At 38.6% G+C, this 16937-nt stretch overlaps 1 protein-coding gene across 1 annotated transcript; it reads right to left on the bottom strand.

The window, feature by feature from the left end:
• Nucleotides 1–990: 990 nt before the first annotated feature.
• Nucleotides 991–16603, bottom strand: LOC140246168 (DNA replication licensing factor mcm2-like). Its single transcript, XM_072325606.1, has 17 exons — nucleotides 16414–16603; nucleotides 15528–15721; nucleotides 14055–14224; nucleotides 13164–13249; nucleotides 12260–12434; nucleotides 11361–11580; nucleotides 10660–10867; nucleotides 10039–10173; nucleotides 9318–9509; nucleotides 8694–8787; nucleotides 6869–7119; nucleotides 6408–6572; nucleotides 5502–5660; nucleotides 4743–4895; nucleotides 4099–4281; nucleotides 3444–3599; nucleotides 991–3114 (listed from the first exon to the last, which is right to left on the bottom strand). The coding sequence occupies exons 1-17, from the start codon at nucleotides 16417–16419 to the stop codon at nucleotides 3004–3006; spliced, it is 2658 nt and encodes an 885-aa protein (XP_072181707.1). The 5' UTR covers nucleotides 16420–16603; the 3' UTR covers nucleotides 991–3003.
• Between the last annotated feature and the right edge of the window lie 334 nt (nucleotides 16604–16937).

Here is a 16937-nt window from a genome sequence, read left to right as displayed (position 1 = left end):
TCTGTCTAGTATTATGGATATAGAGCATTTGGCTTCCATCTTTCAGAGAGCAGGGGTAATAATTTATGTCAGGAATAATTTCAAGTCAATGGAATTACTGTAGTATTTTTTTTTTTTTTTAGGTGCAATTTGTAGGAACTTGTGATTTTTGGACAAATTTCGTGACTTTCGCGAGCGGCAACATTCGCGAAATCGAAATGCATGCAAAAGTTCTTGCCTACACAATATGCATTGGATGCCAGTGGCAAGTCACAAAAATTTCATGCTGCGAGAAAGGCTGTCGGCTCCAATTCGCGAAATTTTCATGCCGTGAAAATATCGTGCTTTACAGTACATAATAACTAGCATTTGTGATTCATTTGTGTGAATTTGCTGGGGATCGTTCATTTAGTGCAACTACATCCAAAAAATGAAAAAACATCCCCTCTTTCATTAAAGCGGTGAACTCTACTGATCAATTAAAAACAAAATCCTGAAAACATATCACTTCCTCAAATAACTATTCACACGTAGTTATCTTTCTGTATCTCTTCTATGCTATTTGACATAATTTTTGTTTGACTATTTTGTGTAAATGCTGTGATATAGTTCACACTATGAGGAGCATACCAAATACTTATTATAAATTTGATGCTCCAATCATTTTATGGATAAACCTCATGATATGCATCATCATTAAATCATGTCTATAGCAACATTTTCAGTATATTCATGATATCTTGTGATATGCTGTATGATACTTTAGGTTCCCCTCTGGTTTCTGGTGTGAGCACAGAGACTTGATCCTAATCCCATTGAGGATTTCCACCAATTTTTTATTTGTTTAAAAAAATAACAGTGAATAGAAAAAAAAGCAAATAGTGAAAAATATGAATGTACACTAACTAATAGATTCACGGATTAACACATACATCCTAAGACACATCAATTCAAACATTTTCATTCAATGGCTATGCACTAGTGAAAGAAGAGATTGAGACAATCAGTTGGTACAGTACATGTAATGGACTTTAATAGCAATATATAACACACACTGTACAGTATTGTATGATCTTTATTCTACATTAATCATCACTTGTGCTAAAGATGAATAAATTTTACACACAAAGGCAACCATCAAGTCTAAATACCTGCGAAGGTACATCCCTATCACCTGTCAATGTGCATTACGAATGGAAACAAGGTCGATATGTACATATCTTACAAAAGGCTGCCCCACGGCGCCTTAATAGCTCAGTTGAATGATCGTGACGATATTGACGAAATATTGATTCCTGGTGTAATGCTGGCTAGTGGCCAGAATGATAACAGCATCCCCGATAGAGGGGTTGAAGGTCGCGAAGTCTGGGGCGATACAAATTAAACGATCCGGCTCGTGCAATATTTATGATTGCGCACCGAACAAAGACCCCCATTCTTTCGTGTGCCTGAGTCACAATGTCAAAACCTCGATATTCCCGGAAATTGGCAAGCCACATATTCAACTTCAAGGCTTCGCTCATTTTCATGGCTGGTATCATTTAATCATTTAAATGCCAGTGCCTGGAAATTGCATATAAACATTCAAGAACTGCGTCACAGGCAAAGAGTTAACAGATCGTAGTATACTGATAATGCTACACAACCTTTTTTCCAGAAAGAATGTATAAAAGAAATTGGAATGCTTAAAGCTCTTGTAAACTACCCCTGAAGAGCAGATAAAACTGTACCTTTCATATCTGCACACAATTTAACATGATGTATGCCCCATCTGTACTTACTGGGTAAAATTCCTTGAAATTAAGGATTTGACACACGTCAAAACAAATCTGCAGTTCCAATGTTGCTACACCCCAAGGCAAAAGCATTTACCCATTTATGGTCCGAACTGGAAACCTGTTGATCACTACCATTAGACAAACACTACTATACGAACGCAGCTCCTGTACGACATGAGAGTAAATGTCTATGACAGAGCAACGTGTAGCCTAATCCATTGTTTTGCCTAATGTAATGTCATATCCATCCATCGCCATGGAAACTGGTTGTAAACAACCTCACCTGGCCCATGTGTTTATGTGCGCACCTGGTTCCAACCCAAGTTATAACAAAAGACTGTGACATCACAACTTCAGTACTCTATTACATCCCCTTGACAAAGTCGAGCTCCTGAGTCATCAAATACAGACACACAGACACACATGCACACACAGACACACACAAACACAAAGTGACTTCATATCCACAAAGACCACCTGTCTTCAAAGAACAGTCACTTGTCATTGATTTAAGTGGGGTCACTGCACATCAAGTTGGACTTGCTTATTAAAACCAGCTATAGAGAAGGTCTTCTTGTAATGTTTTTTTTTTTTTTTTTTTTTTTTTTTGGTGGATCTGACAGACTGCCTTGATTTCTGACAACCAAAGCTAATACACATACATCCTCTGGCAATAAATATATCAATAAACTGTCAAGAACTTGTATACAAGCTGTTGATCAACTGACTTCTTGAAGCTTAATTCTGAATGTTAATTAGCTATCTTTTCACTACAAAAAGACAAGATACATAACAGATTCACAGAAGAAAAGCCACACTGATCCACTATTCAAATACACAAAATCCCACTGTATTTCTTGTCGAGACTAACTGGACAAGCTACTGTGAATCAACTGCTATTATCAACATGACAGATGTCTTTTCCCCCTTTCTTTAATGAAGACAATGCAAGATCATCAAACTGTTCTGGATATGTGAAGAATCATTGGACAGCCATCTGTACATCCTCACCAAAAAAGAACACCATTAAAGGGTAAAATTCTCTTGTACAAATTCAAATTTGTATGTGATCCATCTCCAATAGAAGCACCCCAGTAGCTCAGGGTCTTGGAAAAAGTCTTGGTCCCTGCTCCGGCACATTCCAACAAAACTGTTATCTCCACAAGGCACAAAATCTCTTGAGCAGTTCAATAGTCTTTCTGTTCTCTGTACCAATGTGAGCATCTGCCCTGCACAGTATGTGATCCTAGAAAGACTGGACGATGATCTTTCTCCTTGAGTCATGGGTGAACTTGTGGACCTTGAAGATCTCGCTCTCGAAGAAAGCCGAGAGGTTGTGGATGTGGATCTGCCGGGCCTGGTGGGCAAAGGGACACATCAAGAAGATAAGGGTTAATGTAAGTTCAAAGGTCAGCAGCATGGGCAGCAGGCATTACCATGTGAGAGAAGATCATGATCATATTACTTTTGTAAAAGCATCAGATGCAGATTTTACTTTTCCCTCTTCTTCTTTCTTTCTACTTTGACAATACTGCTTTGCACAAGTTAGTTTTGAAACTGAAGTAGCTGTTAACAAGAACTACTGTCTGCATCACACAGAAATAAGAAAACATGTAGTCATGTGAGTCATGTAATGTTTGGCCTTCACTGTAACAAGACATGACAATTAAAACTTCTCCAACTCACCTTATCTGCCAAGTCTTTCTCCGAGATCTCCACGATGTCCTGGTCGGTTCCATACCTAGTCCGGTGGAACGACATCTGCTCCTGGACCAACTGCTTGAGGACGAAGAGAAGGAGCTCGTTGTTGTCACGACGGAACGTCAGGTAGCGGGAGAAGTTCTGTTCGATTGGGAGAAGAGAACAGGAGAAGATACCATATCACATTCACTGATGCTGATAAGTGGCTGGACAATACAATTGTGTTTTCAAGTTTGACATTTTGATTGTTACACAGCACAAAAAATCATCCTGCATTTATTCAATCATACCTAATTTTGTAATCTTCTTTCACATTAGTATTCAGGAATGCTCAACAGCTTTAAAACTATTCTCGCATGCAAATGCATATAAATTTACCAAATTTCTTTCTTCTTTTTTTTTTGAGAAAAAAAAAATCAGACCTTTTCTTGGTATAATTAGTTATACAGCATGTTTTTGGAGTGTTTTTTCCTGCCCGTAAGTTCTGTCTGTGCCTAAATATTTGAGAAAAATCAAAATTGAGTAGTGAACTCTGTGTATATAACAAATGGAGATCTGCTGGAGGTAGCTGTAGGTAGAGGAGCAAAATCAAGATGAACCACCACTGGCAGTAATCAACAAGGAGGGAGGGGCGCCTCACCTTCCGCATGCTCCTCATTATGCTGTATTTCTGGGTGTCGATGAAGCTCTCGAGCATGACGCGTATCGCCATGTTGACGTCGTCTTCGTTCACGTACTCCCTGAGGTGCATGCGGGCGTTGGCCTCAGCCATACGGATGACAGACTCAATGTGACGCACTGTGATCGGAATGCTTCCCGTAGCCTGGTGTAGTGAAAGATTGAGAAATAAGTACTGAAGCGTTAAAATAGTTACTCAAAACTAAGTACAGATATCTCTTCTACAAGAAAAACAACTTTCCTTGAGTGATGAAACTACTACGCTGATGAAACAAATGTCATTTGGACAGTTCATATAGAATTGAGCTGGAATGAGTACAGTAATTCAAACAATATGACATTCATTACCACTGGCATCTAAGCTACCAGATGTCAATGACATTTTATAGGACAGGTCCTGAATAAATTAATCTGCTTAGTAAAAATAAAATTAGATAGCCTTGAGCAAACAAGCATTCACTGATGTACACACATCACTACATTATTCAAATCACAAGATGGGTTTAATGTCAAATACAATGCAATGCACATGTTACACTTTCAGATTTAATGCCTCAACACCACTACATGGTTACAACAATGAAGCAAAGAGAAGCCACGCCTTACCATGGACTCCCTGCGGAGGTCAGAGTACATCTTGGCCACCTTCTCTTGGTCCATGTGGTGAAGCTTGGGGTGGACCTTGTCCTTGGCATAGATGATGTACTTCTTCAGGATGTCCTGGGGAATCTTCTCCAACCCTGATGTTGTCGGCAGCTCCTGAAATGGGTTATTGTTGAAGAAATTAATTAAAATCAAATTCTCATACATGGAGCTAAGACAGATCTAAGCAGGTCAGAACCTCTATCATGGTCTCCTCAAGAGTGTTGATAAAATGACAGAAATAAATTACATTTACTGACATCACAAAAGCTTCAGACAAAAACTGAACTCTCTTTACACTCAAAGTGTAATTGAAAACAGCTTTTTTACTTCCACAGGGATATTTCTCAACACTTGTAAATGTCCGTGCATCAGTGAATAATATGCCATTAAATTACCAACCATCTTGTCCCAGAGAGCAATGACAGCACTTGAAATAGTCTGGAATATCATGGTTATGAAAGTGAGCAAAACTGGACTGTGAGTGAGTACAGGGGGGCATTTCATGAAGCGTTTTTGTCCGACAATTTGTCTGACAAATTTGCTCTCAGCCAATCAGATGAAAGGATTTCAGTAGCTTATAACAGTTTGTCAAGATAAAATATCTCACAAAATGCTTCACGAAATACCCCCTGATTGTCTTTCAGTGATAACAAGCATACATATGCTCTTGTACTTGACATCCTTGAGGGAGTTTGTTTGACAGTTTGTGTCCAAACTTACCGGTAGATCGTCCATGGATGAGTCAGCGTGCGACGGATGATGTCTGATGTGACTGTCCACCACAAACCTGGCCAGGAGTTCGTCCTGCACGGGATCCACTGTGTCACGGACAACGCAGAGGATGTCAAAACGGGAGAGGATGGGCTCCGTCAGATCAACCTGGGGGTAAAGAAAAGCATGTGGCAGGGGTCAAAGCGTTGAACTGCTGAGTACTGTGAAACTAGAAACTTTCACCATACAATTGTATGAAGCTTTCGAAAATTTGATTTGACAGCCATTTCTCCATGGCATGAAACTTTTGCAAACTACCGAACATGGAAAACTTAATATGATAATACATGAACTAGTAATACAAGGATTTGTTGAACTTTTGCATTCATTTGATTTTTGGCAAATCAAGCTCCTTGCGAAATTCAAGTTTTGTGCATGCAAAACTTTGTGGTTTTACAGTAAACTACAAAGAGAGACTTCTTCTGTTGGTGTCTGTGCTTTTTCACATTACTCATATACTCTCTCCTGGCCGACAAGTGAATTTGGCAATTTCTGACACGTTTGATGATGCAACACAAGATCACGTATGCCTCTTCACTGCAAATAAATTCTATCACAAGCTGATAGATACTCAAGTAGAGTAGACTGTATTTGTGTTATGCCACTTTGCCATCGTCTCTCTTGAACAAAACTTTCACACCTAAAATACTGATACCATTTTTATCATAATAAATTACTGGAGCACAGTTTCAAAGATGATGAATGATCGAATCTAACTCCACTGACATCAAACTTTCTCATAAATGAAATTGAGGTCTTTGGAAACTTTGAATTGTGTGTTCTCTTTCTTTGTTCATAAGTATTTAGCAACAAGGAAACTGCAATCTTGATAGCCTAGATTCACAAGACACTCACATTTTCTGAGAAAGTGAGGGAGGGGTTGTATCGTCCTCCAATGGGGTTGGCCGCGGCGATGATACTGCAGCGAGCCTGTAGCGAGGTGACGATGCCCGCCTTGGAGATGGAGATGCTCTGCTGCTCCATGGCTTCATGGATGCTGGTTCGGTCTGCATCATTCATCTATGCAAATTAGAGGGAGAATTGAAATATTAGAAAGAGATGGCACTGGAGAGCCATGGTAATCTTCATATCATCTAAGAAATAAAGGCTGGATTAACTTCAAATATACAGTAATCGGATTACCAATCTGTCTGAAGTCAAGTTGATTTTTCTAAATGTGTGAAGATAAGACTCAAAGAAAATGAGCAGTTACAAACAAACTTATCATTTTTCACAAAGCAATTTCTTGTAATCTGCTGTTGACATATTCAGTGGCTGCATATAATTTTCACATGGTGCATGACCCATGACCTCACCTTGTCGAACTCATCAATGATGCAGACTCCTTTGTCAGCCAAGACCAAAGCACCAGCTTCCAGTGTCCACTCCCTGGAGACTGGGTTCCGCTGGACGTAGGCCGTCAGACCGACAGCCGATGCTCCTTGACCAGTGGTGAACACTGCCCTCGGTGCTGTCTTCTCTACGTACTTGAGGAACTGTGACTTAGCCGTGCCGGGATCACCACAGGCCAGAATGTTGATGTCACCACGCACTTTGTGCTTCTGACCTGGGAAATTTTCAAAACCACAACGAAAAAAACATAAAAAATATCACACCTGTGTCTTGACTTTTGCTTTATTTTCAAAGAGCTTGTTCATATCAGACATGTATAAATCATCAATTAAATGAGAATATGCTGTTAATTTAGAATTTAAAGGACAAGTTCACCTTCATAGACATGTGGGTTGAGTGAATGCAGTAATGTTAGTAAAACACATCAGTGAGAATTTGAGGAATTTTAAAGTTTCTGCTTACTAAAGGCTGGATGAGAAGACTACTATGGGTTGTGATGTCACATGAGTACAACGATATAAAGGAAGATTAAAGAAAATTAAAGAAAATTCAACATATTTTCACTTTTCTCGCATAACAAAAGAACACTCGACTTCTCTCTTTCAGAAGGCAAGGGGAATAATATTACCCTTAACATACGTCATTAACTAGTTGAAGAAATGTGCACTTTATTCAAAAAGTAAAGTTTTGTGAAATTATCTTTATATTTTCCTTATATATCGTTGTACGCATGTGACATCATACACTGTGGTAGTCTTCTCATCCAGCAGTGACTGTGCAGATCCTTTAAAAATTCATAACTTTTGAACGGACGGTCTAATTCTCCCCAAACTTTCACTGATGTGTTCTACTAACATTGTTACCTTCACTCAATCCACATGTCTATGAAGGTGGACTTGTCCTTTAAGTTACATAAATTGTCTTAAAGGTAGGGAATCCCATTTGCACGCCTTAAATGAAGAGTTGTATAAATACAGTGGTATGTTGAAGAGAGTATCATTTTAGAAACTCCCATAAAGTCTTGAAAGTGGAAGGTAACATTTAGTACATTTTTTTGACAGTTAGATTTTGAATTGAATTGTTTTCGGGGCTCACCGTAAATTCCAGTACATTACTAGGCTACCTTTGCAGACCCATGTACTACATGTGTGTCCATCATGTATATTTTGTGAAGAAAGTTCATCAACACTTACAAACATTTCTATATACATTCTTGCCACACACTCTATATGTTATTACATCAGCTCTTGTACTTTTAGATTTGTGTTTATAGATCACAAATACAGAAGAATGCAAAAAAAAGGCTTAAGTGTGGCTGACACACAGAACTACCGAGTAGTTTTGAGTTTTGTGCATTATTCAAATTTTAGATAACTGTTGACTTCCAAATTTCTAAGCAGTGGCCTAAGCAAGTCCCCTGAGGTTCATATTTAATGTTTTGCTGCATTTTAAGAGTTCTGTAAAAGGTATCCCCTACCTTTAAAACAACAAAATAGTAAGGACATACACTTAATGCTCCTTGATGCCATGAAAGAATAATGCCTCCGGCACCACTTCGTGGCGGAGGCATAATAAAAAAACAACTTGAAAGCATGATCATTATCAGCGACATGAATTGACGATGTCTCAATATGTACATGGATGAATCTGCAAGTACAACTGACAGACGCAAGTGCCTGTAGACTCCTGCGACCAGCTGTTCTCTCATTCACTCAAAATACAACCACAACCTTTGTACTGACTAATGTACGAGTCAGTATTTATCTGAATATCACATAAATCATTTACCTGGGTTCTTGGGCTCTCCACCAAATAGAGACAATGCAATAGCCCTCTTGATGTCATCATGGCCATAGATTGACGGAGCAATGCTGGCAAAAATCTGCATTTTAAATGGAAAGAGACACTGATTTAGCATGTGAAATTCTGTTACGATTTCTACAAAGTACTGCTAATTGAGGAGATAATCACATAACATCAGCAAATAACAGTAATACTGCTAAGGAATATCAAAAACAGTGTACAAAAAAATAAATAAATTGAATGAATGGAAATATACAAGCTTTCAATTATAGCTATCAAAGAAGTTCGATTTACCATATCCACTGAAGACTGTTTTTCAATGCCAGTGAAGCCTACTGAAGAGAATACATGTACATTTTGCATGAGATTTGGGAATATTGTTTTCAGCAGGTACACTTTAGCAGCCTATGTCAAGAGCTCAAAGTAACACTGCATCCACATTATATTTCAAATCAAATTGTACTTTTTATCAGGTCATCATTTCCAACACTGTGTTCCAGATCCAAGGTTGTGTGAAGTTCTTAGTGGTGCCTATTAGGCATTTTGCAATAAGCTAAGAAAATTTACTTAGTTCTTTTATGATTAAGAATGACCGATGTTTCTTCTTACCCTTTCCCCAATCCTTTCGTCTTTGGAAAGCGCCACTATGGCCTTGATGTCATCGTCTGTGAGTGCTCCAGCCGCCATCTTGTCGTCTTTCTTGGTGATGTAGTTTGCCTGGATCACCGTGGCAAACACGGGGAAGCCATTGGCTGTGTTCAAGGAGCCATCGTAATTATTGTGGTACACCCCTGTCAATTCCTGCAGAGTTAAACAATACAGAACTGTTTTGAAACATCTAACAGTCAAAGGAAAACCTATATCAAAATTATCATGACTTCATGTAAGGGGAAGTACGGAGATAGATGAATTCTCTATTGCTCACTGTAACATGTTTTCATCATGATATCAAAGCAAAAATTTTGTAAACTTTCCTAAAATTCTAGCTATGAACATGAACTAAAACATGGCATGACCAAATGTACAGTAAATGCATGCTGTCACATTTAAGTGCCTTTGCATCAACACCAAGGCAAAACTGAAAATCATTAAGCATCTGAAAATATTCATAGAAATTCAGGATATGTCAGAGATTTTTCCTCTCATGGCCAAACTGTGAAAAACTTTTACAGTGAGATACCAAAACTCTTGTACTATGCACAAAATGCTTGGTATAGTTTCAAATGTACACAGCCTCTATCTGAGATGCTTTCACTTGCATATTCACATGCTCATCAATTATCATTTTGACATAATGGGTCAGCACACCAGCTGGCAAGAGCCTACTTACAATCTCGTCACCGGGCTTGCAGCTGTCCACTAGATCGGCCAGCAAGATGGCGTCCTTGGAGCGTGGGAGTCGTCCCGCTGCCACTTTGCCCGGACTCTCCTGAATGGTGATCCGTTGGTAGTTCTGGTACAGGGTCTGAAGGAGTAAGGAGAACAAAAATAAAACAAGAGGGCATTAGAGACTTGCCTTGAATTGCACTGTATTGACAACTGCAGATACTTTCAAAAATTGCAAAAATTGAATGCAAGAGTGTTTTAGTGTATTCAGATATCATCTGTAGTGAAAATACTGAGATCATGAACTGGGGCTTCTTATTTATGGGCTACTCATCTTACACAGATATTTCAAGAGAACTGAAACTGTTTAGATATCAACTTTTAGAGCAAAATGATACAGTTGTATTTGAAATAGCATAGTTCATCCAGTACAATAGTTTAACTGACAAGCAATTCCTCCAAACAAATGCATTAATAAAGGATTCAACAGAAATCTTTTGAGGATGTCTGTCAAATATGAAATCTCCTCACAGCATCTGTGATAGGAGTAAGTGACGAATCACATTTTGTTCATGTTGTTGTATAGGATCAATAAATCTATGCATCAGCATAGATTCTACCATACCTGTTCCATGTTGATCTCAAACGGTCCGGTGGACTGACACTCAGGGCAGGAGCCTGGCCTGACCTCCTGGTTCTGGCTCTGGTAGAAGGGCCCCAGGACGAAGCCACACTTGGGACAGTCGTACTTGATCATGCTGAGCTGGGGCATGATGCCGGTGGAGCTGGTAACAACTCCACTCGTCCTGATCAGCTGGTTCAAGTGAAGCTGCCTGGATGCAGAAAGGATATAAAAGGATATTTTTCTTTACATGCATAGAAGAAAAGAATCTTGAGATGAAAAAAGGAAGAGAAATGATATATATCTCAAGACATACAAAAGAAGAGAAAGGACCCTTTTTGAGGTAACTGAATAAGACAAATGATCTTTATCTCATGGCACAGTGCAAAGTGAAAAGATCTGAATTCTTAAGATGTAGGGAGGAAAGAAAGCAATCTTTTTTGTGTGATACAGAGAAGAAAAAATGTCATCTTGAGATGAAAAAGTGAAGGAAAAATTGATGATCTCTAATTGTACCTAAAGAAAGACAATAAGACAGGTAGTCAGTTTGAGCTGTAAAACAGTCATTTTCTCATACGCATATGACAGATCTTTACGAGTAATACAAAACTATACATACACTGTATGTGTTTCGTGTGATCTGTGGTAACTGGCGTCAAAAGAGAGGCAACATATTAAGAGAAAATTAGTTTGCTCGGTCTAACCTGAGGGATCTGAGTTCCTCAACCAACGGCAGCTCAGCAATGCGAACGTGAATCTCCTTGGCAATCTGCTCGTACTTGGGGAACATCGCCAGCACCACTTCCTTGGCCGCCTCGTCAAATATCTTCAGCATTTCGGTGGGCGCCTCGGGGAGGAAGTAAGCCAGGACCTGCTCTTGGGAGGCCAGGATGTTGTAATCCACAACGAGGCTCTCCTTGTTGCCTAAAGAGGAGTGAGGTTACCATGGGAACAATACATGAAATTCTTCAAATTTCACTTACATCAAACAAAAGGCAATCCACTGCTCTGATCATTATGCATCAGTGGGGCACATTACCATCTTTTTTCTTTTTAATAGAGATAGTACTCACAAGCATACGTTTCATACAAATATAATAAATGCAGGGTTTTTTTGTTTACTACCGCATTTTCAAAACCAAAGATTTGATCCTGTTAAAATGTGAATCAAACATTATTTTGAAGGTGAAATTCAATATTGAAATTTGTGCCATCAAATGAAATCAAAAGGGAAGATACACTAGCCTATGAAGCCTCAAGAGGAGTTTTTGATTACTAAATAGTTATGCAACTCTTCATCAACTTCAGAGATGCCTTCAGCTGCGTGATACACGTATCTACCGTTTCTCCCTTTCACCCTCCTATTAACATATTGGATGAGTTTAAAGCAAAGTTTTCCGAAACAAGGACAAACGAGCTTTCCAAAAATCATTTGGGCATATTCTAGGAGTATTTAAAAATAATGCTTTTTAGTCTGGCGTGCCAGAGTAGTCACTCCTCCTTGTCATTAACCCTATCACACTCAAAAGTTGAGACTATCCTGTACAAGAGCAGATGAATTCTCTTGGGCAGTGACGCAGAGGGGGCTAAACGGCATTCTAACCTTCACACATTTGTCTGATCTTCTCCCGGTACAGGTTGTGCCCCTTGTCGTCGACAAAGGTGCAGAGGAAATTCTTGAAGCGGTTGTAGATCTCCAGGCGGGGTGCGGCCAGCGACACCCACTCCCTCACTGAGTGTCCCTTCATGTCCTCCAGATTCTCAATGCTCTCGATCATCTGTGGACGGAATTTCGACAAAACCTTAACATTTAGTGTCAAATCTGACACAGAAATAAATTAATTCATGCAGCTCATCAATAAAAGAAAAAAAAAATCATTCCAGTATCAGATACATTTTGTGTCCCTTGAAGATTATGACATAAAATGTGTGTTTCTCACTTCTTTGCTTGTCAGTAAGTTTCACGAAAAAACCCTTGGTCTTAGAAGATGCACCATCACTCTTCAGTGACATAGAACTAGATGGCATATGCCTGTATGTTATTGTAATTTGATCGATCAAGACAATGCACATAGTAATGATGATTGCGCCTTGAATCCTGGCACATAATTGCAGTAATAACAGCAATACTATTACCACTACTATACTCCTTCTAATAATCAACATCATCATCACCATCATCACCATCAAACATGTGGTGCATACAGCTGTTACCCATATACAGTCAAGTGTAGTAAAAGGAAGAAATTTACATTGTCAGTCAATATTGGCAAAACAACTTTACACAGTTTTGTGACTCTCAATCATGTTTTAAAATTATTTTCCCTGTGATGAAGTAAGGCAAATTATATATGGATTTGAAGCTTAGCATCTGGGGAATTCACATCTGCCAGACCAAAAAAAAAAAATGAATAAAAAATAAATAAAAAATAAATAAAAAAAATTATAAAAAATCCTACATTATATGGCTTTCGTGATGACTCATTACAAATAATATTATCACATACCTCTTCATCATCCTCAATGCCCTCTGCTGCCCTCTCAGCCAGCCTCCTCCTGCGGGTCGGTCTCTCATCCTCCTCATCACTGTCCTCTGATGATGCAAGAGATAGAGATTACACAGTTACCAAATATATCTAAGGGAGGCTGTAGGGAACAGAAAGCTTTACATGTGGACATGATCTTGACATGGGTTCTCACGAGGAGAATAATTGAGGCATCACATCCTCACTCTTATATTCATATATTTGCTCCTGACGATTGATGTAGGACGGGGATTCAAAATCTAAAATATTTCAGCTCTTACTGCTGTGTATGGCTCTAGGCACCATTTTATGAAAGTTGTCTGCCCTGACAAGTTGTTAGTCTCTGACAATTTCAGTAAAATAATGGATTTTGATTGGCTCAGAAGCTCTGGTCACCGAGTGTTACTATGGTGATTGTCAGAGACTGACAACTTGTCAGGGCTGACAACTTTAATGAAATGGTGCCCTGAATGATGAGAGTCAAAGTATGGAACTGAATATGCTGTTGGATGAGGAAAAAGGGCAGGTTTGTAAAGAAAGATAGAATGTAATTATAGCAAGTCACATTGTGGAAGTAATCACACATTCTTTACATACTTTCCAGTCATCTAAATCCATTTATCAGGCTGTCAACATTTAAAAATCGAAATCACGAAGATCGCAAAAAGCAGTTCAATGAGTTGCTTGTGTGTCACATACATCTCAGTGGGCAAGAATAATCCCTGAATCAGAGAAGATTTTTACATTCCCTTATCAAGACTGGAGGAGATATTTATGCTTTCAGGAAGACTCCTGCATATTAAGGGAGACTTTGCAGACCTCTATTTGTGATCTCTAAGATAAATATTTTCACCCAGTGACAGTGGAACATACCGTAAAGTAGACCCGGCCTCATGCGTCCCTGGGCGATGGCTTCTTCTCTGTCCCTCTTCCTCATTGCCCGCTCAGCCGCCACCCTGTCCTCCTGCGCCATGGAGTCATAATCTTCCTCATCCAGGTGGCTTGCATCATACCGGTCCAGTGCAGGTATGGCTCGGTAATCCCTTCATTTTATTGGCAAGACGTGAAGAGACACGTATGAGTGACTTGACCTTTCATATAAATGCTTCTGTTGTATTCCTTCTATCACTTTGATATAGATATAGATTTTCCCCATCTTTGCCACTCTCAATGCACCACATATTGCTACTATATGCCTTGTCACATTATGTATGGATTGAATTATTATAAACTTGATGTAGTATGTGTTTGAATACTTTTGTATCACCAGTAACCCTCCACTACATCAAAGAGCAAAACTTATAAAATACAAAGTTTCATTTGAAAACAAAAATTGCAGCCATGAGAATGGTTTTCAATTTGCAGATCAAAATGTCTCTTTAATCGATAACGTAGAAAAAATTTTCATATTCAATATTCCTTTTTTTTTTTTTTTGGTAAGCTTGATGTATCCTCTGCCTGGTCCCCTGAAGTCAAGATGAAGAATGTTAATCAAAACTAGAATACATCACCAATGCAATAGATTTTTCTGGATGCTACGATTATGATTGGGACAAAGCCACTGTCACTGTCATTATCATTTATTCTGCAAGTCAGTGTTTAGAGCCCTACTATGTACTGTCCTTAAAATTGTCCAAAGACTGTCCAAAGACTGTCCTTAAAATTGTCTAAAGACAGAACCATAACCTTCAATTCACATTAGAATCTATTTCAAATTGAGAAAGTTACAGTTAGAACCCCCATACATGTATATTTAAATGAACATGCACTTCAGTGAATGAAGACTAAAATATCTGTAAAATAGGTACATGTATGATGTAAATGTGTCAACTAATTTGAATTTGAATTTATTCGTTTCATTTCCATTCTACATTGCATTGCATTGTTGTTTACATATTGACACATATTACAGTAATATATCAGCATGAATTAACAGAAGGGTACTTATGCAAACGGAAATGGGGTGACCCAACTGAAAGCATGCATAGCTTGTAAAATTTGTAGGTCACCATGACGAGTAATATTCATGATTATGTACAGAGTAATTGAAAATATAACATATATATAGACTCCTGAAACATATAACTTGTACATATTTACATCTTAAAGGTAGTAAACATGAATGAGAAAGAGAGGGAGAGAAGGAGAGAATGAGAGAAATAGAGGAAATAAAGTGAGAACCAAAGGGGGGAGAGAGGAGGAAGAAAAAGAAAGAAATAAAGAAAGAAAGAGAAAAAAATAAACAGTGGAATTAAACAGTGGAACTAATGATGTCATCATCACAACATTGATATTTCCAAAAACTAAACGATGCCATGGTCTAGAATTTCTAAACTTCAAGTCTACCTTTCAAAGTGTGCCCCAAAGAGCTCTTCTCCATCTTCTTCTTCCTCCACATCAGCACCATCTCCGCCTTGCAGCTCAGACTCATCTTCAAAGGGAGGTAGATCACTGCGTCCGGGGCTGGAGGACAGCAGATTGGTTGAGCGGTCCATAATTCCTGGACTTGTGGGTTCTGAAAACGGCTCCGAGGTACGATCCTTCACATTCACACACACACACACACACACACATAAAAAAGAAAATTAGAATAGGGCCTAGCGTTAGTAATCACATTCATTGATCCACATTCTGTATCATCATAAATCTAATTGTAGGCCTACAGTTACTGTTTACCTAACATAACATTAGGTTAGGCCTAATGTTAAGTGTTAGTTCTATTCATTAGTTTTGCAAAATAACCAAAACTGCTGATCATACAAATTAAAAAAAAAAAAAATGCGTCTTAACAAAACGTTAGAATCTAACTTACAGTCCTACACACACTGGAGCTGTATGACTAAAACGTTTAATACTAATAGACCTAACGTTACTGTCTATCAATCTCAATTTGTAAGAACCTACTTTAGACAATCTAGTCCTTCACCACCTCCTATATTCAAGTCTCATAATCCTGATATCGCTTTCGCTGATATCAATGGGGGACACCCCCGTAACATGTTAAAACTGTTATGCCAACATTCGACACAAAGAAAGGAAGACCTCACTTCGACACTTTGTCATGAACGAAAGTAAACTTACAATACATTGGACGCCATTTTTAAATGTCCACACTCTATGAATGTTCGACGCGTCGAAGAGGTTCTACTTCAAACCCGAAACGAAACTGACTTGTGGAAACAGTGTAAAAGGACAATAATTGGCATTGAAATTCAGTATAGGTTTTACTTACCGTCATTTTTGCGGTATATATAAGCCTTGGAAACTTGAAAGGAAAACTTTCCTGGTTTAGAAAATGCAAAAAGTGTTGACTTCTGACTCTGCAATTGACGTTTCAGCCTGGAAATACTAGAGAACACGCGATGAGTATTGTTGTGAAGATTGCTCGGCCAGCGGTTCGGAGGCAGCGAGCGCAGCTGGACGTGCACGGCGAGACGGTGTGGAGTTTGGTTTGTATGCATCCGGCGGGCTGCGAATTTTCCCGCAACGTGCACTCGTGATCGAAAACCCCGCGAAGGTATGGACTACCTAGTCTTAGCAAAGGTGTTTTATTGATTCAAAAAAAGGAGACTACATATTAATATACCTATATGAATATTTTGTAAACATTGATTTTTTTTAATAAAATTTCAAATTATATTTACTTTATTAGCATTATTGCATTATTATTATAGATTTGAAAGATTATTTAAATATTTATATACTTTGCTGGCATTGAAAAATTTGGACCTTTAAACTTCCTCTTGCTTCGCTGAA

Source organism: Diadema setosum, chromosome 2, assembly GCF_964275005.1.
Source record: "Diadema setosum chromosome 2, eeDiaSeto1, whole genome shotgun sequence".
In the NCBI taxonomy this organism is placed as follows: Eukaryota; Metazoa; Echinodermata; class Echinoidea; order Diadematoida; family Diadematidae; genus Diadema; species Diadema setosum.
The sequence above is the reverse complement of the archived record's forward strand: the minus strand, read 5'-3'. Positions and strand labels throughout refer to the sequence as shown.

Coding starts and splice junctions, on each gene's coding strand:
- LOC140246168 (XM_072325606.1), bottom strand. Junction 5,661..6,407: donor CCCTCACTTTCTCAGAAAAT/GTGAGTGTCTTG, acceptor CTTTACCCCCAG/GTTGATCTGACGGAGCCCAT. Junction 3,600..4,098: donor TAATGAGGAGCATGCGGAAG/GTGAGGCGCCCC, acceptor CCAATCGAACAG/AACTTCTCCCGCTACCTGAC.